Raw genomic sequence first — 26,556 nt, 5'->3', positions numbered from 1 at the left:
GTATGACAGCGCTTTCAGTCTCTTTGTGCCAGTCAGCATGAAGTTATTAAACCAGTGACGTTATTAAACTGTGAAGTTATTAAACCAGTTGGGGGAAAAGGGTGAGGCAGAGATGCTCTGACCACCCAGGTAGGGAAGACAGGTGGAGATGGAGCCTTGTGGCTGGACCAAGCTTTGGCCCAGGGAGTGGAAGAGGTGGGGCTGGGGGTGGAGGAGGGTTGTTTCAGTCCCGTCTGCTTTTCCTGCATGGAAGGGTAGAGTCTGAATTCTGTAGTTCCTAGAGGAAGAGAGCAGGCAGGGCAGGAAGGGGAACCCTCCCTGTCCAGAGGCCACACCTGTTAGAGAAGGAAGGCAGATGGGAAGGGCCTTGGGGCAGGGGAAAGCTGAGGGCAGAGGGCAGAGGCACAGGCAATAGGAAAATTTCCAAACCACCACCCTTGGCAGGAGGGAAGCACTTAGGAGGCACTGAGCACACCAGTCTGCCTTGGGGCTCAGACTTTGCACACGTGCGTACCCACAGCCCCTCATTGTCCTTAGACAAATGTTCACATGAGCACAGACTCAGAGACACCACAGTCAGCCAAGCACATTCCTTTAGAGTTTTGCAGTCCTGACCTGGCTCCCTGTGCTTACTACCTGTGTGATCTAGAGTAAGTTAACCTCTCTGGTCCTTAGTTTTCTCCTGTAAAAATGGAAATAATACTGTTTACATCATCGTGTTATTGAAGAGAGTACAGAACAGCTGCTCATGGGACACATTCAAGCAAATCTCTTTATTTACCCTGACTCCAGGCCCCTACATTGGGGTATCCATTAGCAGAGATGTCCTTGCTGTATCAAGGTCAGATTCTCCCCAGGAAGAAGGCTACAGTTATGGAGCTAAGCATATTTGCTAGAAGGCAAGAGAAAGGTGCTGCTAAAATAACCAGTGTCCTGTGACCCCATGGTCTTGCTCAGTACAGCAGTACTGTTCAAGAAAAGTAGGACCTGAGCCCTCTATGCCCTAGTTAATCTCCTGGTTCTGGGAAAACAATGCTTTCCTAGAAATTGAGATATTTTTCCCCCAAGGAGCATGCATGCATCCATCCATCCATCCATCCATCCATCCATCTGTTTGATAAATACCAAGTGCCTACTCCGAGGCAGGGCTATACTAAATGCTAGAGATAGAAACAAAGGATTTTGAAATCAAATCCCTACCCTTTAAGATATTCATGATCTGGGAAACACTGTGCTACAGTGGAACTAGTGTAGGTTTTTAGAACCAAGTGTAGGTTTTTGGAAATCCCAGCTCTACCATTTAGTAGGGCATGGCCTTGGGACAAAGCATGAGATTCTGTTTATCCCAGGATTCCCTCTGTCAACTGGGGATAATGATATCTATATTCCAAGGTTCTTAAGGAGATTATAAGAAGTAACATGCAGAGCACAGAGCCTGAGTTAGATGCTCGGGCAGTGGGTCCCCTCCCAGGTCTGCCGAAGCATGCACAGGGTCAGAGAAGATGGTAGCATTGAGAACATCTGTGGAATCCATTGGTTCTTTTTTTTTTTTAAATTACATTCTTTTATCGGTACATTGTAGGTATACAACACAATTCCATTTCTCATTGGGAATTGTACCTTTACATAATGCATCTTGGTTCTTATTTTTCCATTGGTTCTTATTACAGTGAGATTACTGGTCCATTTAATCATATTTCATCTCAACTATGGGCCCTTCCCAGCATGGAAACAGCCCTGACTTAGCTAGACTTTTCAGGATTCCTACCTTTAGCAAGACAGAGTTTCCGGCATCCAGAGTTTTCCAGTTGCTCTGAATACCCAGATGGTGTTGGGGAACATGGAGATTGGGGTGTAAATGAATAAGGAAGGGCTCAAAGACAGCGCCAGAGGCAATCAGGGAAAGAAGGGAAAGATTAGGCCACTCTTTGGGAGAAAAATCGAACTCTGCTCCTCAAATTGCTGCCTGAGAGGATCGCAGGAGGAGGATTGGGCTGGACAAAAGGGTGCATTTGGAGAGGATGGTGTCTTAGTCACTTTTCTCACTGCTGAGACCCCATGCCCAATGCCCACAACTTAAAGGAGGAGAGGTTTGTAGAGATTTTACTCCATAGTACACTGGCTCCAAAGCAGGAGGGCATGGCAGAGAGGCAAGGCAGAGGAGACATAGCAGAAAGAAAGCAAACAGAGTCCAGAGAGGAGCTGGGGCGGGGGGAGATAAACCCTTTTAGGCCACACCTCCAGTGACTTACCTCTTCCTACCAGACTCTACCTCCTAATAGCAAGCTATAGTCAGCTGTAAGTACCCATAATGCAATCACCTTCCAAAGGTCCCACCTATGATCACATGAGGTTTAGGGGGACATTGCAATATAAACCATAACAGATGAGTATTTTGATCTTGGATAGCTGCAACTATTTACACGCGTGGCCACTGGTGTCCCCTCTGCAGTAAGCTCTGTGGTCGATATGAGGTGCACCAAATATACAGGGACCAGGCCACCAACATGAATCACACAGGCCAGCCAAGCACAGGGGTGACAAGAGTGATTCTGGGGGGCTGGGCTCTCTTTTGCCAGAACTGCCCCCAGCCTGGCTTATGGCTTCACAGAGCTGAGCCATCTGAGAACTGAAACTCACCCTGGCTTTTTCACAATGGGGAACCCTATGGGACTGGCTGAGAGGGGCCTGAGAGATGCTGAGTGGGGGTGTCTGATGGAAAATTACAGACTGAAAGTCTCACTTCACATTCCTCCACTGCTGAGAAGTCCTCAAAGACAAAGAGGAAGCGTATGTACAGGGAAATTTCCCTTTCTCCCACAACTTCCCCTGCCTCCACCCACCTACAGCTGAAGAAGCATCTCTGTCTTCTAAAGGAAGGGCCATGGGACAGACTTGTACCTAGTATTGTGAGTGTGTGCTTGGGACCCCTTTCGGGAGAAGCCCACTGGGCCCCCAGCCCAGGACGCACATATTCAGCCCACACCCTTCACCACTGACAGCTGCCAGACTCTTCTGGATGTGTCTTTACCACATGCCTCAGTGCCAAGAGGTGACGGCATTATTCGTGCTCTTCAGGACCAGACCCACCACAATCCCAGCCTCTATGTCCAGAGGACACACAACAAACACCAGCAACTCCCTGTAAGTACTTGAGATATCTCAGCAATTTACTATGTGATTTTTTTGCTCTCACAGCAACCCTGTAAAGGACATATTATTTTACGGAGTGGGAAACTGAAACTCCCTATCTGGTGCTCAGACTGGTAGACAATAGGGCAGGAGCAGAGAGTCAGGTCTGCCAGATCCTGTACCTGTGGCCTTGACACTCCATGCTCCTTCCTTTAGACAGGCATGGTCAGGGTGCTTTCTCTAGGAAAATCCCAAGGAGGGCTAGTGGTTGTAAAGGACTAGAGCTTGCCTAGAAGCTGCAGAGGGCAGGCACTTGGTGGAAAACTCCAGCTGTGATTCACTCTCCTCCTGAGCCCTCGTCACTAAAGCCAGCTCCCTCTAGAGCTCTCAGTTTCCAGCCTGGGAGTCAGTGGCTCCCACCCTGCGGCCAGGCAGCTTCGGTAAGAGAAGGGGATGGTGCTGGGGCACTCAGAAAAGGAAGAGGGGAAAAGGGAGGGGTGGGCAACAGGAGTGTGGGAGCCCTTTCTGGCTCCGGAGGGGTCTGGAGATCAGCGGTTGGAAGGAAGGGGCTGCAGAGGGGGTGAGAGGGTGAGGATAGAGGCCTGACTTCCTGAGGTTGGGTGTCACAATCCTGCTTCTCACACACACACACACACACACACACACACACACACGCAGAGTGGCTTTCTGTTGGGGAGCCCTAGAACAGTTCGGACAGGATTCCATGCTGGGAAGAGCAGGAGTGAAGGTGGAGAACTTTCCTTTTCAGGTCTGGCTCTTGGCACTAGCTAACCCACTTCCCTGGGACTGACCGTGCATGGAGCTGAGCAGATTGCAGGGGAGCAAGGTGAGCAGGAAGAGAGGCTCTACTGCTGCCCCAGAGGGAGGGGTCAGAGGGCTGAGACCTGGAAGGCAGAGCTTCACAGAGCTGTGTCTGGGTGGGGAATGGGGCTCTAGGATCCCCTGAGGCCAGAGGGAGAGTCTGATATTCAATAACACTGGGACACGGGTGCCACTCAAAAGTCCCCTCAACACCCACAGCATTGGAGTTGCTCGGGAATAAGCCTGGGTAGCAGAAGAGTCCGTGGATGGGGAGCAGCCAGGACAGTGGGAAAAGGAAGGTGGTCACCTGACTGAGGGGGAGGAAGCAGACAGTGTCCAGAAGGTGGGAGAGAGGCTGGACAGGAGGAGCCTCGAGGCATTCCTGAGGCTGGATCTGCAGTTAATGCCAGCCCTCCCCCTCCCAGTGGGTGGCAGCTAGAAGCCAAGTATCCCCCAGAAGGCGGAAGTGCCTGACCCTGGGTTGGGGGAGGCACGGGGGCGAGGGCAGTGAGGGAGCTGAGGGAAGGCGTGGGCAGCCACTACTGGGGCATGAGGGACTACAGGCGAGTCAGGCTTTGGGGCCATGCACATAGGTATGTGTGTGCAAAGGGACGTGACGGGCAATGGCACCAGTGTGTGTACAGGAATGGATATTGCTATGTGGGTGTGGGGTGGCCACGTCAGGGCTGGGCCATTCTTGTGCTTGACTGGGAGAGTGGCAGGTGGAACAGCATTTCTGGACCTGCCTGCTAGAGCCCAGACAGGTTTCTGTCTGTGTGCGCTGCTCCTGTAAACAGTGTTGACTGTACTTCTAGTCTCTTAGAGACTGGAGCTCAGGGTGCACGTGGGTGTCTTTGCTTCTGGGGGGCCTGAAGTATGGTAAGGTCCATTTCCTGTTTCCTCTCCTCTGTCCTAGCTTAGCAAAGCAGGTGGGTAGCCTTGGTGCGGAGAGGCTGAGGGCTGCAGAGGTGGCACAGCTGGGTGGGCCCTGGGAAAGGGGCAATCTCCAGAAGTTGTCTTTGCTGGGGACAGCACTCTTGTTAAATAATTCCTAGCAAATGGCTAGATGTAGGAGAGCATGGTGGGGTTGGGGAGATGCTGTCCATTGGCTTTAAAATGTAACCCAAAAAGAAGAGCCCTGTGCAGCTTTTCCTTATGTCCACCGTCCTCCAGGACATTGTCTCTAGGGTCTAACTTCAGCCCCTCTTGCTGCAGTTCCAGCCTATTTCCTCTTGACTTACCATGGCTCTGGGCCTGCTTTCATTTTCACTCGCTTTTGCTTTTATTTCACTGTTTCAGTTTTTCATTCTTACCCACAAGTTACACTCCTCCCAAAAATCCTTTTATTAAAAAAAAATAGCATGCTATGTCTGTGTCAGTTCATCAGTTCATGTTCGCTTCCCTTTCCTCCCTCATTCTTGATAAAACTCAAATCTGGGGCCCCAGCTGGGTTCAGGGACTTCCTGCTCCTGCTGTCCTCCAGCTTTCCCTTCATTTACTCTTCTCCCAAGTCCCCTCCTCCAGGCAGTGAGGACCTTGCTCTGGCAATAGCCCCTCTGGTCTGGGAACAGTGAGGCTGGTCTCCAGCGTTCCCCGGGGAGCCTGCGTCTGGACTGGCACTGAGCTGAGCTGCCCTGTGGCCTGTGAGCAAGACTAACTTCTCGTTTCTTCTGGACCTCATGTTTATGCTCCCACTCTTCCACCATTCTGTTGAACAGGGGTCATTCTCTCAGGAAGATTTAAGGCTGAGAGAGGAGGTGTGATTTGCCAAGATCACACAGCAGGCCTCAGGCCACCACGTACTGTCTTGGTAAGTCTATTCCACCATTGAAAACGGTCTCACTGAGCACCTGGCTGCTAGGTTCCCTGTGCTGTTCTCTAATCTCTGAGTGTCAGCTCCTCAGGTGCGCAGTGGAGCTGACAGGAATACCAACTTCACAGACTGCTATGGGGATAAGAGTTAATAATGTACTATAAGGATCTGTTTGTTTTTAGCGCAGCGCTTACTCAAATGTTGACCTTTTATTATTACTTTAGTGAGCTAAGTCAATGAGAACATAGGTTTCCTGTCTGTGTTTTTTGTGGAAGTGTTTTCAGCTCCTTCATCTATTTATTCATTTGTTTGGGAAAGATTCGGGGGCCCTGGCTGCCCCAGTTCCCATTCAGGAGCAATGTCCACGTCTGAGGTGAGCTTCCTGGCTTTTCTTCTGGGGCCAGGCTCCTGTGGTCTGATTCTTAACACGCCCCCTCCCCTCGCTCCAACTGGAGCACCCTTCCCTCCCTCCTCTCCTCTCCTCTCTCCCCCTGGAGGCCCACAACCTGATTCTCACTGTGACCCTCCCCATCCTCTTTCTGGGATGAACTTGCAACAGAAGCCTCTGAGTGGCACCAGCGCCAGCACTTCATCCCCACACACATTTCCATTCCTGGGATAACCTCTACCCTCCAAGTCACCTTCAAAAATTTCCATAACCTCCTATGGTGCCCGCCCACACCTCTCTAACTGACTTGAGCTTGGGCTGTTGCCTGGGTTAAAAGAACCAACAAATAAACAGACTCTTCTTTAATGAAAAGATGCCCTGTGTTTCCCTAGAGCCTCAGAGGAGTGTGAAGCTCTCCACAGACTTGATTGCTGTGATTCCCCCAGCACCCACTGGAGAGGAGAGGTGGGGGTGTATACTTCCCCCGGCCCTTGCATTCCGGGCACCACCCTGGGGACTTCCCTGGGTAAAAGGCAGAGGTGGCCTCAGGCTGACTCGGGGGTGAGAGGGGAGGGAAAAGGCAGATCCAACTTACCTCCTGGCAATGGGCAGAGGAGTAGGACAGAAAATAACGCTGAGGCCCCACGTAATTCTGCTGGAGGATCCAGGAGCTCTGAGCTCTGCAGGATGCAGGGAGGGCGGACAGTGATTGTCTCATGGGCAGCCCAGCTGGGTGCCCCTCTTGAGGGAACAAGTCAGGGGGTTGCCCTGGGGTCTTCTAGGGGTGACCATCACTCAGTGATAATTGCTTTGCTGTCCCTCCTGGCACCAGACCCACAAGTGTTTTTAGGATAGAGAGGCATGTGAGGAAAAGGGAACGGGTTCCTTCAAAGGCCCATACTAGGCCCTGGTGCTGATCCTCATCCCCATCTGGCTGGTTCAGAGGCCCACCTTCCCTCCTCATCAGCACCTGAGAAACTGGCCCCTTGTGTATGCTGTGCTGATCAACAGGCTGAGCATCCACCTGGCCAGAAAGCAGCATGCACACCCACTCTTTGACCCTGGCAGTCTCAGATCCCTTCTGCCTGTAGGCCAGAGGCTGGCCTAGTGTCTCTCAGACCAGGGATCTGGGCAGACAGGCTTGCGGTGATGGTGGTTGGCTGCAGAGATCAAAAGGCACTTGAAATTAAGGGCCTCAAGCCTGGGTTTTAATCTCAGCCGTACTCCTATCATTCATTCTATCTGTCAAGCCCTGATTTTCCCATGTGCAGAATGCAGCAAACCAAGATTTGCTCCCTGTTTGGTCCTTGTCTCATGACTCTGAGAAGTGGAAATGCCAGAGAGTTTGGGAAGACAAGCAACATTCCAAGAGCCAAGCCTGGCCACGGGGATGGCAGGGATGGTGGGGTACGCATGGGGCTCACAGCTCCTTGTCTCCTTCTCCAGGCTTTGCCTCTCAAGCCCTCCTGTCCTACCCTGTGCGGTCTCACTGTCCGAGGCAGGGCTATGGACAGGAAAGTGGCAATCCACAAGGATGAGGTCTCCTGGATCCCTGAGGAAGGAGAAACGTTGGACCGGGAAGGCAAGGACCAGGTGAAGGATCGGGGCCAATGGACCAACAAGATGGAGTTTGTGCTGTCAGTGGCCGGGGAGATCATTGGGCTGGGCAATGTCTGGAGGTTTCCCTATCTCTGCTACAAAAATGGAGGTGGTGAGTTCTCTTGGAGGTAGGCGTGGTGGGGAGTCGTGCCTTGACAGCTGGGCAGTGCCACCTGAGCCCCACTTCCTGGGCAGTGTGGTGAAACGGAAGTAGGTCTGTCATGAAGTTGGAGGGCTCAGCAGAGCCTCAGTGTCCCTCACAGTGATGTTTAAATGAGGCAACAGATAGGACCAGGGAATTAGGGCTTTTGATAAGCTTCTTTATTACTCTATGGAAATGTCAGTGGCTGGTAGAAGTCATTCATCCATTCAACTACTGTTATTTCACCTGTCACATGCCAGACAGTGTTCTAGACACAGCACAGAGCTTTTTGTGTGTTCCATTCTGGTGAAGGTGAGCAGACCTCAGACAAGAAAAATGTGTATGTCAAATGGTGATGAGTGGAGGAATGAGAAGTAAAGAGGGAGGAGGGATAGGGAATACCAGATCATGGGGGGGGGGGGCTGAAGGGTTTGAAATGTGAAACAGGGTGACCAGGAAAGGTTTTTATTGAGAAAGTAACATTGAGCAGAGACTTAATATGGTGAAAGAGTGAGTCCTATGCATGAATAAGGAAGGAAGAATATTTCTGACAGAGAAGCAGCAAGTGCAAAGGCCCTGGGGCAACTGCACAATTGATCAACAGTGAGGAGGCAGCAGGGAGTGGAATGAGAAGATAATAGGGAATGAACTCAGAGAAGTGACAGAGTCAGATGCTGAAGGCTTTGTTTTGAGTAAACAGGAGCCATGAAAGAATTCTAATTGGAGAAATGATAGCTTGCTTGTCTATGATTTTTTTTCAAATGAAAGAAACATAATTTTATCGTTGTACAGTCCTAATAGTAAAAATTAGCAGCATCATGGGGCAGAGGGGTCACATTATTTTTTAAAATTCACAATTCAATAGATTTTAGAATATTCACAGAATTGGGCAACCACCACCACAATTTTAGAAAATTTTCCGCATTCTGAAGATTTAATGCCCAGTAGTACTCACCCCTCCTCCCCACTTCCTTTTGCTATAGCTCTTGGAAACCACTAACTTGCTGTCTATCTCTATGTGTCTGTCTACTGGAGCCATTTCCTGTCAATGAAACACTTTACTCTGGCTTGCTCTGGGACTGGTCAGATTCATTTTTACCTCTTGAAATTAGCTTTATTCCTCTTGCAGATTTGATACATGTTTGTCATAAATATCAGAAGTATTCCAGGAAGGTAAAAAAAGAAGGGGCACTCTAACATTTAGAGATAACCATTGCTTAGAAAACCCTTGCAGACACTATTCATATTTGATTGAACAAATATTTACCAAATGTCCACTATGTATCTTGCTATGTGTTTTAAACCTTAGAGTTGTTCTCAAAAACTTCTTGAACCTGGGAGTGCAAGGAAACAGCTGTGGGATTTTGTGGGTCAGGGCTGTGGTGCTGAGTGGAGGGGGAGACCGGCACTGGCCAGAGGTTAGGGAGGCGGAAAGGGGTGGTGGCTTCTTTCCTTGTCCCAAGACACAGTGTCATGGACATATGAGATTCCAGAGGCAGCGCTAAGGGCTAGCCGGCCCCAGCCCTCATGTCACGGAGGAGGATGTTTCCCCCACCCAGAGCTAGCTGGACTATGCAGCGAGGCAGCTGGTCTCCCATCCCTGTATGCATGTCACTCTGCCACCCAGAAGGACAGAGCATGAGGGCTAGGTGCTGGGGCCTCAGGCTCTCGTGCCTGAGCTGGGGCATCTGTGAAGTGGCGAGACTAAAGAACATGACATCATAGATTAATTCACATGTCAATTTTTTTTTCATGCCAATTGTTTTGCTGTAGGCTGGAGTGGTATTCATTCATTGTGCTAATCAGGTTGAGATCAAGTTGACTATAAGGCCTGATTAGCAGTTAAATATGGTTTTTACTAATATATGTATAGTTAATCAACAGTTCTATAGAGAAATCTTTCAAAAGCATAGAAAAAATAAGGTTATTGATCTAATATAGTTATCTGTTAAAAAAAAAGACAGCCTCAAAACTAGATCACCCTGAAGAAACGGTTTACCTCAAACTATAACTATATGAAATTTGGACTATTGACACTGTTAGTGGTTCAGGAAAGACACTTGGAAGGGACAGTAAGGCATAGCTCAGGGGGAGGGTTTTAACCGCAAACATCAAGTACCTGTCTGCAGAGATCCCTGTGGGACACCTTAGCCCGCTCATGTCTGTACCCTGGACAGACCCCGAGAGTACTCAGACCAAGGGCACCTCTATGGAAAGGGTTTGGCAGACTCATTTAAGGGGAGGGTGTTCATAGCACTGGTGTGGGAGACCCCAGCAGAAAGCTGGGGATGGAGGATACCCCTACACTCTATCCAGAGACTACCGCCTTCCTCCCCACAGATTCAGACCTGGGGACCACGCTGAGGGAGGCCAGCTCTGGGCCTCCTGAGTCCCCCCATCTTCTGTTGGGGCAAAAGTCTGCAGCCCAAGGACAGCACTGAAGCTACCTCCTTTGTTAAAGGGCAGGACCTTCCACAGCTCTGGGAAGAGGCCTGTAGGCTTCTATCAAGTATCTTCTTGGGGTACTTTTCCTGAACACTGCCCCTCAGCCTAGCACTGTGACCATCCAAGCAATGCAAACCCGAGCTAGTATGTTTAGCAATGCTCTGAAAAGGCAAATGTGTACTTAACTAAGACTTCAGCCTCAGTGGAGAGTTAGGAGCTTGCTGTGGCTCCCTGGGGCCCAGAAGACACAAGTCCTTTATTCTCACACATAGCTATTGGAAGAACAGCTTGGTTTAGGAGTTTGGGAGGACAATGGGAAATGCATGACAAAGACCTTTTATTTTTTTATTTTTTTAAGACCTTTTAAAAATGAGCATAGAAGTCAGGCTTGTTAGCACATGCCTGTAATCCCAGCATTCTTGGGAGGCTGAGGCAAGAAGATTACTATAAGTTCGAAGCCAGCCAGGCCTACATGTGAATTCAAGGCTACCCTGAACTACATAGCAAGATCTTGTCTCAAAAAACAAAAAAAAAAAGACAAAAAAACCCAAAACAGTGCATGCCACAAAGGTGGACATCAACAGGTGAATGGTTAAGCAAAGTATGGTGGGAATATTGTTTAGCCTTTTACAAGAAGGAACTCTGACGCATGCTATAATGTGGATGAATCTTGAAGATATGATAAGTGGAATAAGCCAAATTCCAAAGGCTAACTACTACCTGATTCCACTGTGTGAGGTGCGTAGGATAGGCAAATTCACAGAGATAGAAAGAGTCACAGTTGCCTGGGGCTGGGAGGGGAAGAGAAGTTACTGTATGCATGTGTAGGTTTGGTTTGGCAAGACAAAAAAGTTCTGAAGGTGGATGACGATGATGGTGCAAGTGCTCAATGCCACTAAACTGTACACTTACAAATAGTCAGGGGGCACATATACATATACATGTATTTAACCACACACATAAAAGCAAAAAAAGTGCATACCTTTGGGATTAGCAGTTCCTCTGTTGGAAATTTGTGGATAAGACAGAGGGATATGGACAGTGGTCTTCACTAGAATAATGGCAATGTTTCTAATGAAACAACTGACACCTGTAGTGATAAGGTACTGATGAAATGCACTAGAATTCCATGGGGTAGAATACTATGCAGCTATCAAAATGATGGCATAGATATGTATTTATAGATAGGAAGAGGTTCATGATATAAAATCTAAAAATGGTTACCAGATAATACATAGCAGGTTCTCATTTTTGCAAAGAAGAAATATGTGTGCTTATGAGAAGTCTGGAAGGAGGCTGGAAGTGAGTCTCACTAGTATAGCACAGGCCTAACATGTGCAAGGGTTCAGGATACAAAGAAAGAATATGCAATGCTTTGTCCTTTCCTTCCATCTGTACTTTCTATTTCTCTACACAATAAGTGGGATTACTTCAGAGGCATTGTGATATTGAGGTGAGGGGCACAGCCTCAGGATGCAGTTGCCGGGGTTGGTGCTTCTGTTATGTCGTTTAGGCCTCCATTTTTGTCTTGTTAACCTGGCCTCGATTTTCTCACGTGTGACATGGGGACAACAGTACCTAACCGCGAGAAGCTGTTTTGTGAGGCTCTCATGTTGGTGAAGGCTTAGAAGAGGGTATGACACACAGTAAGCAGCAAATAGGTGCTGAGCGTGCTAACTGGGCAGTGAGCAAGAACCCACACACTCACGGCTGAGCCTCTGAGCTGCAGAGGATGCCACGAGACTCGTGCCCAAAGGGCGCCCTGGGCTGGCGGTGCCTCCATCCCTGGCCGTCCCCTGCCTGGCTCCCCCTGGTGCCTGTAGGCCAGCGCCTAACCCTAGCTGCATGGCAACCTTCTCTGCTAGAGCCCGTGCAGACCAGAGACAACCTCCAAAATCACAAGTGGGAAAGTAATATTTCCAAGGTGTTTTTGCTTGTTTATTTTTCTCTGGAATGTACCAAATTTGATAATTTCATAAGTACATCGTATTAGACACACCACATGTTTTTGTTCCAAAAATAATACATTGACTGGATTTGTAAAGCACACTGAGAAAACAGTGTATGGATTGGGATTTCCGCCACAAGGTTCATTTGTTTCCCTTCCACCTCATACACAGTTCAGGTCAGAGCATCTTTGCCCACTTGGGCCAAGAGGTTTGTGGGAGGAGGGCTGAAGATACAGATGCTGCAGGACAGGGTGCTAGGAGGGCCTGGGGTGACAGGGCCGAGGTGTGGCTCAGCTCTGGCCTCTCTCTCCTCTGCAGGAGCCTTCTTTGTACCCTACTTCATCTTCTTCCTCAGCTGCGGCATCCCAGTGTTCTTCTTGGAGGTGGCGCTGGGCCAGTACACCAGCCAGGGAAGTGTCACAGCCTGGAGGAAGATCTGCCCCCTCTTCCAGGGTGAGCCTCCTCCCTCCGCTCCCTAGGGGACGCCCTTCCTCTGTCCTTCCCTTCCTTACCGCTCATCCCCTCCATCTGATGCTGTGCTAATTGCACAATCAGGCTTTGTGGGGCCCAAAGCTCATAAAGCTTGGGGAGGAAGACATGTTTCAGGAGAAACAGCACAAAGTTACAAATATGAGCTGAGGCGCAGAGCTTGGAAGGGGTCTGTGTGAGTATTATGGGATGGTCCAGACGGGCTCCAGAGAGTGATGGGAGGAGCAATGACCATGGTGCTATCTAGCATCTGTGGGGCCCTAGCCCGGGTCAGGCTCAGGTAAGCACCTTGTCTGTGTTTTCTCCAGGAACTCGATTGAGCCATTTTGTAGATAAGGAAAATAGGGTCGTTCACAGAAGCTTTGTCTACCTTGCTCTTCCTCTCTTGACTGTCCTAGAGACCCCTCCTCCTCCTAGTGCTCTAGCTCTGTTGGCACTAATGTGAGCCGGCGGGGTTTTCGTCCCCTGTCCCTCTTTAGGTGATGGGGCCAGTTCCACGGGGGCCAGTGAGATGCCCAAGGGTCCCCTGGCCCTGGGAGGTTCCTTCTAGATTTGAAACACAGAGAGGGTTTCTCTTCTTTCCCAATGCCCGAGGAAGCCCCAGGCACCAGGCTATCAGGCAGGGGCCAGACTGAATGTGCTGAACAGAGGTGGGCATGGAGGGGGCGCACTGGCTCCTGAGCAGGCCAGGCGCCCCACTGGATGGGGGAAGGCAAGGCCGGGGGACCCTGCAAGAGGAATGGGGAGGGCTGGGCAGGGTGGAGCGTGGCCACCATGTCTCTGCTCATGAGTTCAGGGTGCTGCAAGTGTCCTGATGCTCTGGTGTGGACCCAGCAGTAGTCCCAGCTGGGTCCTGTCTCCAGGCCAGTCAAGCTCCTGGATAGCACTAGCAGGGCTGGCCTCTCCAGACAAGTGGGCTGCCTTGTGGGGGTGGGTCAGACAGCATGGGCACTGGACAGGGTTGGGGGAGAGATGGCTGCTCCTTCCTTTTCCAAGTTTCCAGGCTCCCTAGGGGCCTGGGCGCTCTGGGAGAGGTGCTGTCAGGGTGTGTGTGCTGCTGGTGGGGCCTTGCCTGCTGCTGTCCACCTGCGTGCTGCCCGACAGCCCACTCACTCCCACGTTCCACCCCCACCTTCACTCCTCACCCTGCATTCACACAAGCTTCTGAGTCCCCCTTCACTCCTGCCTCCCTGCCCCTTGGGCAGCCAGTACTGTTGGAATCGTGCCCCCCACTCCAGGCCGGGGCTCCAGTGTTTACCAGACCGATCTCTGCCCTGTCCATTCCGGTTAAGCCCTTGGGAGTGCAGCAGCTGCTTGTTTATGAACATGACTGGGTGCCTGTGTGTGCTGTAAATATCCCACAGGCTGCCCCTGCTGCTGCCCAGGGATCCCTCAGCCATCCCATGGCAGCCCAGGGGCTCCCCCCTCCTGCAGAGCCTGATGCCTGATGCTGGGGAGGCCACTACAGGGAACCCTATTCTTTGCCAAGCCAATCAGAAAGGACCATCCCAGTGGGCTCTTCTGGCACAGGAAGTCTGGCTCTCAGTCACCATTGTTGACATCCGCCAGCCCTCAGGTCCATAGTTTTCCACTAAGTAGCATCTATTACTGCTCTGCACAAACAAGTGGGGAAGGGGATGGAGGGCTGGGCGGGCGGGCCCTAGTCCCTCCCCACTCCCCACAGGGTTCCACACTATCCCTCCTCCTCCTCCATTTTCTCCTCCTCCCCCCCCTCCTTCTCCTCCTCCTCCCCCTCCTCCCTTTCTCTCCTTTTTCTCCTTCTCTCCCTGCTCCTTCTTCTTCTTTTAGTGTTACTGGAGATTCAACCCAGGGCTTTTGCACTGAGCTACATTCCCATCCCTTTTTACTGTACTTTTTATTTTGAGACAGAGTCTCACTAAGTTACTCAGTTCCCTGGGCTGGGCTCAAACTTGTAATCTTCCTGTCTCAGCTTCCTTCAGTGTTGGGATTATAAGCATGTGCCACTCTAGCCAGCTAACATGCTACTTCTTAAATGACTGTGCAAGATTCCAGCTTTGTAGCACATGTTTGTTTCCACTGAGGAGTCCAAGTGTACCCACGAACCGGAGCCTGAGTGAGAAGTGCCTAAACAGCACAGGGCTTCAGTTCTCGACATGAAGTCACCACTCTTCTCGGAGGGTTTCTTGCTTTTTCTTATCCCCAGCCTGATTCTTACTATCTCCCCCTCATTACTATTTAGTTTGCCTGCCCCTTTTCATTTTACTAGCAGTATATGATTGTAATAGAAAAATAGAAAATGCAGATAGGCAGAAAAAACTTGAAAAAGAACTGATATCTTATCACTTAGAGAACTACTTAGTAATTTGGAGACGGGAGATCCTTCTGGAGTTTTCTCATGAAAAAATATATTCAAATACACATTATAAAAATGAGGAAATGCCTATGGTAGTGATCTGTAACCCATATTTCTTACTTAGAAAAACGTACTGTGAACAGCTTCTCATGAGGGTGAATAAGCCCTGGTGGTTTTCTTTGTGTAGTACCAAAGACAGCTAGCACAACTGGTTGTTTCTGTGTGACTTTCTTGCTAATGTTGGTCTCCCCACCCCCCACCCCCAAGGTATTGGCATAGCATCCGTGGTCATTGAGTCCTATTTGAATATCTACTACATCATCATCCTGGCCTGGGCACTCTTCTACTTGTTCAGCTCCTTCACCTCCGAGCTGCCCTGGACAACATGTACCAATCCCTGGAACACAGGTGCCCATCTTTTCTGCCCTGGGATGGGGTCTTTCCTTCTAAACTAGGTGTCGGGTGATGGCCAGATATGATGAAAGGACATGGCAGAACTTTCTGGCTGTCCCTCCTTCGGGACCTTGGGCCAGCCTCGGGAAGGATTAGTGTGGATATGGGAATCTGGTAGGACTAGGTTATGCAACTGCAGGCCATTGTCATTGCCTACTTATTTATTCACTTGACAAATATTTGCTGGGCACCCATTATGTGCCGTTGCTGTGCCAAGGCTGAGCAAGGCACTGTGGACTCTCCTCACTGAGTTTACAGTCTAGTGGTAGAAACAGACAAATCAATAAAGTAAGTACTGGGCTGGGGATTTAGCTCAGTGGTTCTGCTGCCAGCCTCACAAGCACAAGGTCCCGAGTTCAATCCCCGGTACCAAACCAAACAAAACAAAACAAAACAAAAAGAATAAAATAAGTACCCATCACCATGGGAAAAAAGAAACAGTACAGAACTCTATAGTAATGGGAGGGAGGAGTGAAGGATGGAATGGCCCACATTGGATAGGATTCCATGCCAGAGAAGAGCACACATGGACTTGGTCCCTTGTCTGTAGATTGGAGACATGGGGGACAGAGTGGGCAAGTCAGGGATGGCAGGAAGCTCTTATTATAAGGCCAGAGAGTCAGAGACCAGAATATGAGGGCATCTGTCCCCATTGTGCCCCTCACTGATGCACCCCACTATGTCCCCAACAGAGCATTGTGTGGACTTTTTGAACCACTCGGGAGCCAGCACAGTGACCTACTCTGAGAACCTCACCTCTGCTGTCATGGAATTCTGGGAGTAGGTGCTGGGCCTGGTTGCCACATGGCAGGGGGCCCTAAGCAGAAAGTCTGGATGTCTGAGCTGTGCAAGTGTGAATGTGTGGGGTGCAAGATTCAGACTCCGTGCATGCTCTCTAGCACTCTCCCACCTCCTACCCCTACTCTGGCCCCACAACACTGAGGGATGAGGGGGCAGCTTCATACCCACCCATGCCTTCTCACCTGCACCCACTTATTTAGCTCAAACCCACATGCGTCCCCCTGGACTACCATTTTCCCACCTACGTGCCCTTACGCCCTCCCATGTACCCCACTCCAGACTCCCTCCAGCCCGTGTAGCCTTAGGGAGCTGACTGTTTGTATCTCTTCCAAACTCTGTGCAGTGATGTCCTGTTGGCACTCGGTGTCAGCCAGGGTAGAAGATTTATGCCACAGAAGGAGGTACGCTCACATGTTCACCCTCCCACGCGACTGCACGCATCTCCTCCTCCACCTCCTACCTGTTGCACCAACCCTACCCACACACACTCACCAACATTTGCGTACCCTCACACGCACACTCTCAGTTGCATAACCCTCTCTACTCACACATATTTGTCTCACCCCATACACTCCTTTAGGTCCTAACCCACGGCCCACACTTCCCCTGACGGCGTCTTCTTGCTGATCGCCCTGCATCTGTAGATATCCGCTCTCTGTGCACTTGTTCATACATCCTCACCGCCCCCCCATCTCTCTCTTTATCTCTCTGTACAACAGAGAAATCGGGATGAGTTAGAAAGACACAGATACCTATGGGATTACGGTGATTTGGTCTTCTAACAGCCAGGGCCATACAGGCCACAGGTGGGAACATGGCATGGCCGCGGGAGAGGTCGGGAGGCCGGGCGGGGGGAGCCCTGGGATATGAGATCTGTGGGTCAGTTCTGTGAATCAGGAGACTTGGTGACAGAGGCACATTGTTGCTTTTAGCTTCTCATCTGGTGATTTATTTTTCCCAATTCACCAGGAGACGGGTTCTGGGAATCACCTCGGGCATCCATGACCTGGGGGCCCTGCGCTGGGAGCTGGCCCTGTGCCTCCTGCTGGCCTGGATCATCTGCTACTTCTGCATCTGGAAGGGGATCAAGTCCACGGGCAAGGTGAGGAGTCTGGCCCCTGGTAAGCGCTCTGTGGCCCAGAGTCCTTGGGGACACTTGAGTGGGTCCCTCTGGAGAGCTGAAGGAAAGAGTTGTTTAAGGGAGAGATAGGGTGAGAACAGGCAAAGTCATAGGAGGTAGAGTTTAGCTTAATACAAGAAAAGTCTTTCTTTTTAGCAGACTGTAAAAGACTTGTTTATGTAAGTAAATATTCAGAGCAAAATAAAAACCCTAAAAGCCCCACTGTTGGAGTAAATCACTGTATGAGCCTGATGGCAGGTTTGGTCTTCTAATCCTTGCTGGCTTGTGCTCTGTTCTCCCTTGTTTCTTTCGCGTGTGTGTAGGTATGTGTCAGGATCCATTGCATGGATGTATTACACAGTTACATATCCTGCAGCTTGCTTGTATTTAATAACAAGACAATTTTTAGTATGAATCAGGAAACAGAATTGTCTTTGGGGTGGTAAGTTGCTAGTCACTGAAGGGGTTCAGCCCAGGAATGGACAGCAGTGTCTTGTTCTACAGAGAAAATTCAGGTTTGAACATCATTTCCACCCCAGAGGGCTGAGGCTGGTGCTTCATGCTGCGTGAGTCAGGAAAGGGAAGGGAGCTGACTGTTCCCATTAGCCCTATCTTTTGGCTGTTCCCAGAGCAGCCTCCCTTTCCCAGAATTGTAAAAATAAAAGCAGCAGTAATAATAAGAACGACAGCAGTAGTAACAATGACACAGACAAGGCTACTGTTAGGTGGGGAGCTGAGCCTGGCTCGGCAGAGTGGGGGCCCCTTTTTGTGTCTGGGGACGTGGTGCTCAGGCCACCAGGACTCCCCCAACTGTAAGCCTGGAAAAGTACGGTCGAAACCTCCTCACAGATCACCGTACAAATCTGGTCACCCCACTGCCTGGAGTTGTCCTGCCTTCCATGGAGCCATGGGGAGAGCCAGGATAAAGGACTGAGGCAGGCCCGAGTCTAGATTTTAAAATAGTCTGTGAAGGGTTACGGGCTGGAAATGTCACCCCTCCTCAGCCCCTCCCCCACCCCGCTGATGTGTATCTCGCCCTCCGCTGGGCAGTAAGACCCACTGGAATGTGCATAGGGAGGTGTGGAAAGTTTTCCTGCTCAGCCCTTCGGCTGTCTCTGTGGGCTTAGAGCCTGGCAGGGAGCGTGGTGAGACTGTGCTGCCTGGGGAGGGGGCAGGACTCCCGGAGAAGTCCTCCTCCTGGCAGTGGGTCCGCACCAGCAGTGCCCTTGCCTGGCTTCCCTCCAGGTTGTTTATTTCACGGCCACGTTTCCCTACCTCATGCTGATTGTCCTGCTGATCCGAGGTGTCACTCTCCCCGGAGCCTACGAGGGTATCATCTACTACCTGAAGCCAGACCTGCTCCGTCTCAGGGACCCCCAGGTGGGCATGTGTGGGGACCACTGGCACAAGTGTCTTCTGCCCCAAGACTTTGAAAGTTTCCTACTAATTTAACTTTGGTTTAAAAGCAATAGATGCCCAATGGAGAAAAATTAGATAACACAAGAGAAACTGAACAAGGAACCAAAATCTCTTATAATCATATATAATCTCTTTGCATTTTAGTTTATTTATTCCAACCTTTTTTTCTAGGTGGTGTGTGTTTTAGCATAGTTGAGATCATTATATTTAGAGACATATATCCCTTTGTTACTTACATTATGAGCTTTTTTCTAGCAATTGACATCTGTAAATGTCTTCCCCCCCCCCCCAGTACTAGGGATTGAACTCAGGACCTTGTACTTGCTAGGCAGGCACAGTGCCACTGAGCTCTATTCCAGCCCTGTAAATGTCATTTTTAACATCTGTATAATGTTTCCTCCATCTATCCTTCATTCATTTATTGAAGAAAAGTGTACTGAGGATGCATTAATATTCTAGTGGCAGGAAAGGGTATGGACACAACTGGCCATCTCTCTGCCCTCCTCAGAGCTCATACCCTGGCCTCAGACAGTTGGGTGATACTTATTTTTAAATATGCAGTCATCTCTCAGTATCTGAGAGGGAGTGTCTGCAATACCAAATCCCTCTGAGGTTCAGGGTACTTATTTAAAATGGCACAATATTTGTATATAATCTTTGCACATCTTCCTGTACACCTTAGATCACAGTTGGATTACTTAGAGTACTTACTACCTGGGAAATGCTATACAGATAGTTGTTATACTATACTGGTTAGGGAATAATGACAGAGAAAAAAGTCTGTATGTGTCAGTGTAGATATAATTTTTTCCTGAATATTTTCTATCTATGGTTGGTTGAAACTTTGGATGTGAAACCCATGGATATGAAGGGCCAATTGTTCTGAGTTAGGGAAATGTAATTTTTACTGCCACTGATCAAGGATATACTTCTTTCTGCAGGGGCCTTGTGATATTTGATTGTAATTTATTTTAGTCTTTGATAACTTAATTGGTCTAAGTAGTCTAACTTTATAGCTTTAATTTTTTATTATGGACAAGGTTGGACACTTCCCATATGTTGAGTACCCATTTGCTTTTCCTCTAGAACTTGTCTGAGCACATTTTTGTCCCCTGTCCCACTGAAGCCTCAGTAGTTTTCATTTTGTTTCTATGAAGTGGCTTCTGTGTCAGGTCACCGCTGCCTTAGGTGCTACATGTATACATTAGTTCAATCAATGTGCACTAGTTGAATGAATGCAAGTGACTCTTAGCTCTGCAGATGAGCCTTGCTGTCTTGGGGACAGTGTGAGTAGCGCACATGTATCCAGTGTCTCGGCAGTGCCCCTGCAACCAGACTGAGAAGGGGCCTTGCCTGTGAGAAGGCCCTGTGGAGAGAAGGGAGGACAGGTTCATGGCAGTAAGACAGGTGTGACTCTCGGGGATGCCAAGGGGCAGCTCTGCTGTGGGGAAGGTCTGCTGCTGCCCACGCCGGCCCCAGGCCCTGGCCATGCCCCCTGCCCCGTCTACCACTTTCTTGGGCCTCATGCAGGTGTGGATGGACGCAGGCACCCAGATCTTCTTCTCCTTTGCCATCTGCCAGGGCTGCCTCACGGCCCTGGGCAGCTACAACAAGTACCACAACAACTGCTACAGGTGAGAGCTGGTGGGGCTGTGTAGGCCATGGTAACCTGGCCTCTCTGGGTGCTGAGGGGGGTGGGGCCCTGGCCCGGGGTGTGGCAAGCTGTGTCAGCCTGACACTGTGGCTCCTTCCCAGATGGAGTTCTTCCCCCTCCTCTTCCTCTCCTCTTCCTGATACCCAAGCACTGCCCACCCAAACACCCCTGGTCCTTTTTTCTCCAACCTCCTTTCCACACCCTCCTTTTCCCTTCCTCTGCTCTCTTTCACCCTCTTACTGTCTTTTGATCTCTCCTCCCACAACGGGTTCCTTCTCATCTTTGCATTTACCCATTCCTGCAGGGACTCCATCGCCCTCTGCTTCCTGAACAGTGTCACCAGCTTTGTGGCTGGCTTTGTGGTCTTCTCCATCTTGGGCTTCATGTCCCAGGAGCAGGGAGTGCCCATTTCTGAAGTGGCCGAGTCAGGTAGGTGTCCTTATGCTGCCTGGGCTCTGAAGGGCAGGGGAAGAGAATCACAGCATGCAGATCCCCCCAGCAGAGAGGCTGGGGTCCCAGAGAGCCGGGCAGCAGGAATCTTTTAGCCTTGAGGGCAGAGCATGGAACAAAGCAGGGCTTCCAGAACCTCGGAGGGAAAAGGAAGAGGCGGGTGGACGGGCCAAATGAGTGATGTCTGTCTGCTCTGTTAATGATGTTAATAATGGACGGACTCATTCCACCCTCCTGGAGCATCCCCCATGTCACACCCGTGTGCACACACACACATACATATATGCAGACATGCACACAGATACACACAGGCACACACAGACACAGACACATAAACATGCAGACACATACAGACACACACAGATACATAGATGCACACAGACACAAATGGATACACATGGATGCTCAGAGAGACACAACAAATGTGAGCAATCCTGAGGAGAGGGCTGGAGCGAGGGTAGCAAGAACCAGGAGCTCACCTGAGGGTGCTCTGTCCCTGCAGGTCCTGGTCTGGCCTTCATCGCATTCCCTAAGGCTGTGACCATGATGCCTTTATCCCAGCTGTGGTCCTGCCTTTTTTTCATCATGCTGTTATTCCTAGGCCTGGACAGCCAGGTACGTCACCCCAGCCCCGCTCTGCCCTGGTGACCTCCTTTCTAGCTTCTGTATATCTTGGCATTACCTTTCCCTCACTTCCTTTCTTAGGTCCCCTCTATTGTCCTGGCCTTTTGCTTGGGGTTGGGTGGGTGGCCCCAGGCCTTGAGACTTCCTCTGTCCACTTTCTTCCCAAGGCTCAAGCCTCCCCATACTTGGCCACTCCCCCAGAATGTTCTTCCAGCCTTCCCCCAGCTGCCCATCCCCAGCCCCTGCCTTGGGATCTGTGCCCTCCAGCCTTCTTTGCTGGGACCTCCTTGTGGAGTGTGGCCAGGAGCAGGCTGGCTTTCCGCAGACGCTATCTCTTCTGCCTTCTGCCCTCCCTGTACCCCATGTGTCAGTGCTCAGGAGCTAGGGAGAGAAGCCAGGGCAAGACTTGCTGGAGATGGGCGATGTGGAGGACGGTGTCCCACCCCACCTCCCTCTCACGCCACTCCTCTCCTGGCCCGCAGTTTGTCTGCATGGAGTGCCTGGTGACAGCCTCTGTGGACATGTTCCCCCAGCAGCTCCGGAAGCGTGGGCGGCGAGAGCTGCTGATCCTTGGCATCTCAATCATGTGCTACTTGGTAGGGCTCTTGCTGGTCACCGAGGTGAGTGTGGTGGGCGGTCTGTGGTGTAGCTGTGGCAGGAGAGAGCCACAGGACACTGCAGACCCTTCTCAGCGTCGCTGTCCTCAGCTGTCAGGTGGAGTGTGGACACTTCCTTGGCCTCTCTCAGAGAGAGGCTGCACAGCCATGCAAGCAATGGAATCTGCTGTATTTGTTAGGTCTCCTTTGGTTGCAGGTGCCAGAAACCTGGCAGAAGCAGAAGGAGGAGTATATGAGGTCAGGTCACTGCAAAGTCTAGGGGTATTTTGGTTTCAGGCTGTGCTAATGTCAGGTATGTTCCTTTCTGTGTCGTGGATACGTTTTCTTCCCTCAGCCAAAACACAGGGCTTTTTTGGCCCGGGTTGTGCTCAGTGGTGCCGCACCTGCCTGGCAAGCTCAACGTCCTAAGTTCAATCCCTGGTACCAAAAAACCAAAAACCCAAACAAACAACCAAAAAAAGAACAACAGGGATTTTTCTTGAGAGTGTGGCAAGTGTCCAGGCTGTGACTTATTCAGGCCTGGAGCAAAGTGAGGGACAGAGTGAGGTGGTGCCAGTTTCCAGAAGTCAGGACACTGGGCAGAGAAAACAATGTGTGCCCACTACAGATCCCAGTGTCCTCCCAGGCATCATGGATTATTGTCCTGAGGCAAATGAGGGCCTGAAGACAGAACGGGCTGGACAAACTCCTCTTAGATGCGAGTGATGACTTCCCAGCAGCTGTGCAGGATGGCATCCCACATGGGCGTGCACCTTGTAGAGGATGGACGTCCGCTGGCCCCAGCCACTGGTCCTCAACTGCACTCCCTCCTCTGCAGGGTGGGATGTACCTCTTCCAGCTCTTTGACTACTATGCCTGCAGCGGCATCTGCCTGCTCTTTCTCTCCGTATTTGAAGTCATCTGCATCAGCTGGGTGTACGGTGAGTGGGGGCAGTGTGGCTGGGGCCAGGGGAGGAAGATGCCCTGGCCCAGCCAGGGGGAGGATCTGCTGAGATGAGAGTCTTTGCCATGCTTTCCTGCTTCATTGTCCTGGAAGGGCAACCATAGCCAGGAAGCCTGGCATCTCTCACTGGGGCAGTAGAGCTGAGTCCATGACGGAATGGGTTTCTCTGAATAGAGAGTGGAATGATAAATAACCTCGCAGTGTTCTAGAAGTGCAGGCTGTCTGAGACTCTTCACCAGTGGGAACCTTGGTCAGAAAGGACCTTCAGGGCTATGCTCTGACCCCCACAAATTCCCGCATTCCATCAGTTGTGATGGGTATGCTTGTAGTCCCATCTGCTCAGGAGGCTGAGGCAGCAGTATTGCAAGTCTGAGCCCAGCTTGGGCAATTTAGCTAGACCTTGACTCCAAAAGGGGCGGGGGAATCTGGGGATATAGCTCAGTAGCCCCTGGGTTCAATCTCCAACACTGTTGAAAAAGAGAAGTAACAGTAGCAGCAGCAGCAGCTCATCTCCCATTCCCCTTCCCAATAACTATGCTATCACCCAGAGTTTGAATACTTGCACACTAGGAAGATCATTTTTGGGGTAGCCTTTCCCATTGTGGCCACTACACATTTCTTTCTTAGAGTGAGGTGAGTTCTGCCTTCCACTGACTTCCACCGACAGCCTTGGGCCTCGGGCATTGAGATAACTAAGCAGTAATGCCGAATGCCTTACTACCCTTGTCGCCCGTCACATCTGATGACAGCAGGGGAAGAAGCCTTCATTTGTTGAGGGTTGCTGTGTGCCGAGCACTGTGCCGTCTCACATGCTATCACACTATCCAAACCACAGCCCTTGCAGGGGACAGTGAGGCTCAGAGAGGTTGCTTTTGCCTAAGCTCACACAGCATGTGGAGGAGCCATTATCCTACCCCAGGTCTGCTGGTCCCACTGCACAGGGCGGGGGGACACAGTGCTAATGTCAAAGGCTCAGGGCAAAGAGAATAAGTTGATGTCACATATTAGGGTCTCAGGAGAAGCCACGAGAGGGAGGTTTATGATTTGGTTATCCTCTAAGCCTTATTTGTGTTCTTTCCTCTCCTTGGTGATGTCTTTTACCTTCTCTCCTCAAGTGTCTTCTGTCTTCCTGGTTTTCTCCTACCCCTTTTCAAATCTTGTTCTCAGAGAGGATCTGATAAACGCAGTCACAGTGAGCTGTAGACGGCTAATAAGCCTTAATATGTTACACTCACCCAGCAACACACAACTTTTAACTTTGGCTTTTAGAAGTCAGAGCAATTCCAGCTACTTGGGAGGCTGTGACATGAGGATTTCAAGTTTGAGACCCTGTCTCAAAATAAAAATTTTAAAAGAGTTGGGTATGTAGCTCAGTGGTAAAGCTTCCCCCACTCCTGGCTCAACCTCCAGTACCCAAAAAAAAAAAAAAAAGTCAAAGCAGTGGTTCAGTATTGTGAGGTTTCGAGCATCATGATCAGTGAGTAGGTATTGGGGAGGTGTAAGTGAGCTCTCCAAATATCTTTACCAATGAATGGTTCTGGGCTTTACCAATGAGAGCCTGGCTCTGCCTAGAAATAAAGTAATTGTGGAAACCTAAGGTCATTAAACAAAATAAGCCCAAACAAGTCAGTATTTTTGCTAAACCCAGACCACTCTTCCTATCATGCATTCCTGGAGACTCAGATGTGGTTCCTCTGTGTCTGCTGGCTTGTGAGCAGCAGCTTTCTAGTCCCATCTGAGTTTATATGACATGCTTGAGCAGAGGGAACCCTTGATGTTTTGACTCGAACCAGATTCCTCTCTGCTACACAGGTAAACAAGCATTTGCATTTAGGCTCACACCACTCTTCTGCAGTTAGGACTTTGGGGTGTGCTAGACAGGGAGGCGAGAGAGGGTTCATTAGTGATAGCCCTTGCTCTGTGCCCCTCTGCACCTCCACCAGTAAGCAGGGTGCCAGAAGTGCATGGCATTCGTGTAGCCTGTTCCAGTTTCCTGTCGTAGGGTGGGTGGAGAAGAGCACGAACCAGGCGAGTCTTCTCCAAAGGCCCTTGAAGTTGTTTTTCCCCTCTGGTTCTCACACTCTCCCCGCATTGTGCCTGGACAGGGGCAGACCGGTTCTATGACAACATTGAGGACATGATTGGCTACCGGCCTTGGCCACTGGTGAAGATTTCCTGGTTCTTCCTGACCCCAGCACTTTGCTTGGTATGTGCCCACCCCTGTCCCTTATTGCCTCCTGTCACCGGGAGACCCAGGGAGCCAAGGCGTGATGCCTGCCTTGAGTTCCACACCCCCACCCCACCCCCGCCTCTGGGTTTCTTCCTGCCCTGGTCCTTGGGAGAGGTGCCTGGGGCCATGATTTGCAGTGAATTTTACTGTCTCACCTCAGATGCTTCTCCTCCATCCTGGCCTGTGTAAATATGGGGACACCTCCATGCTCCTGTCTCACCCACACTTGCCCTTCCTCGTTCCAGGCCACCTTCCTCTTCTCCCTGAGCAAGCACACGCCGCTCACATACAACAATGTTTATGTCTACCCTCCCTGGGGCTACTCCATTGGCTGGTTCTTGGCCTTCTCCTCTATGGCCTGTGTTCCCCTCTTCATGGTTATCACCCTCCTGAAGACCCAGGGTTCCTTCAAGAAGGTAGGTAGGTGGCTGTCGGGAATGGTGGCACACGCTTGTAATCCAAGGATTCCGGGAGGCTGAGGCAGAAGGATTGAAACTTCAAGCCCTGCCTACCAACTTAGTGGGACCTCATCTAAAATAAATTTTAAAAGTGCTGGGGATGTAGCTCAATGCAGAGGTCCTAGGTTCAATCCCCAGTACCGAAAAGAAAAACAGGGAAAAAAAAGGCAGTTGGCCAGGGGAGGTGACCCAGGGAAGGAGGGTGCTAAGAGAAGTTGGCCCAGAGCACACACTTGTTCTGAGCAGAGGCAGCCTTGCCACCAAAAGGGCCTTTGACAACCAGCCTATGACTTGATTTCAGAAATGTACTTAAAAGTCATGGGATCCTCATCTTCAGAATCTGATCCCCAGCAGAACATGTGGGCAAGGTAACCAACAGCAAAACACTGAAGGGCTAAGGGGAAACTAAGTCACAAACAGTAACATAAAGGAGCCTAGACACAGGAAGTTTAACAAGCACAGACATTAAATTGCGCTCCTAAAATTGTGCAAGTAGTTGATAGCAGAGCCAGGCCTGGAAGCCGGGAAGTTCACAGCTCGAGCACCATGTATTGCCTCTTCTTCCTTCTGGAAACGTGCATTCCTTCATCTACATGTCCCTGGCTCTGTACTAGGCCCTGGGGATGCACAGCAGGATGGTTTCTGGCCCTCTCACTGGCAGTGGCATTCAATG

At 50.4% G+C, this 26,556-nt stretch overlaps 1 protein-coding gene across 9 annotated transcripts in view; it reads left to right on the top strand.

Annotated features, from left to right (window-relative positions):
* Positions 1–209: 209 nt before the first annotated feature.
* The window catches only part of Slc6a12 (solute carrier family 6 member 12), a 34,616-nt gene continuing 8,269 nt past the window's right edge, over positions 210–26,556 (top strand). The window contains exons 1-17 of one of the 9 annotated variants that reach the window (XM_021249079.2): positions 212–2,909; positions 3,003–3,144; positions 3,902–3,979; positions 5,673–5,764; positions 7,602–7,866; positions 12,609–12,743; positions 15,382–15,522; positions 16,260–16,347; positions 17,338–17,470; positions 18,734–18,868; positions 20,438–20,541; positions 20,866–20,990; positions 21,514–21,626; positions 22,118–22,255; positions 23,070–23,172; positions 25,301–25,401; positions 25,671–25,845. In XM_021249079.2, the coding sequence (XP_021104738.1) occupies positions 7,662–7,866; positions 12,609–12,743; positions 15,382–15,522; positions 16,260–16,347; positions 17,338–17,470; positions 18,734–18,868; positions 20,438–20,541; positions 20,866–20,990; positions 21,514–21,626; positions 22,118–22,255; positions 23,070–23,172; positions 25,301–25,401; positions 25,671–25,845 (1,696 nt within the window). In that variant the 5' untranslated portion in view covers positions 212–2,909; positions 3,003–3,144; positions 3,902–3,979; positions 5,673–5,764; positions 7,602–7,661. The other 8 variants (XM_021249087.2, XM_087185958.1, XM_021249081.2 and 5 more) reach the window with 8 other exon arrangements.

This window comes from Heterocephalus glaber, unplaced genomic scaffold (assembly GCF_053883595.1).
Source record: "Heterocephalus glaber isolate CG9 unplaced genomic scaffold, H.glaber_assembly_v1.0 deba00000281, whole genome shotgun sequence".
In the NCBI taxonomy this organism is placed as follows: Eukaryota; Metazoa; Chordata; class Mammalia; order Rodentia; family Bathyergidae; genus Heterocephalus; species Heterocephalus glaber.
This window is presented reverse-complemented; position numbering and strand designations above follow the sequence as displayed.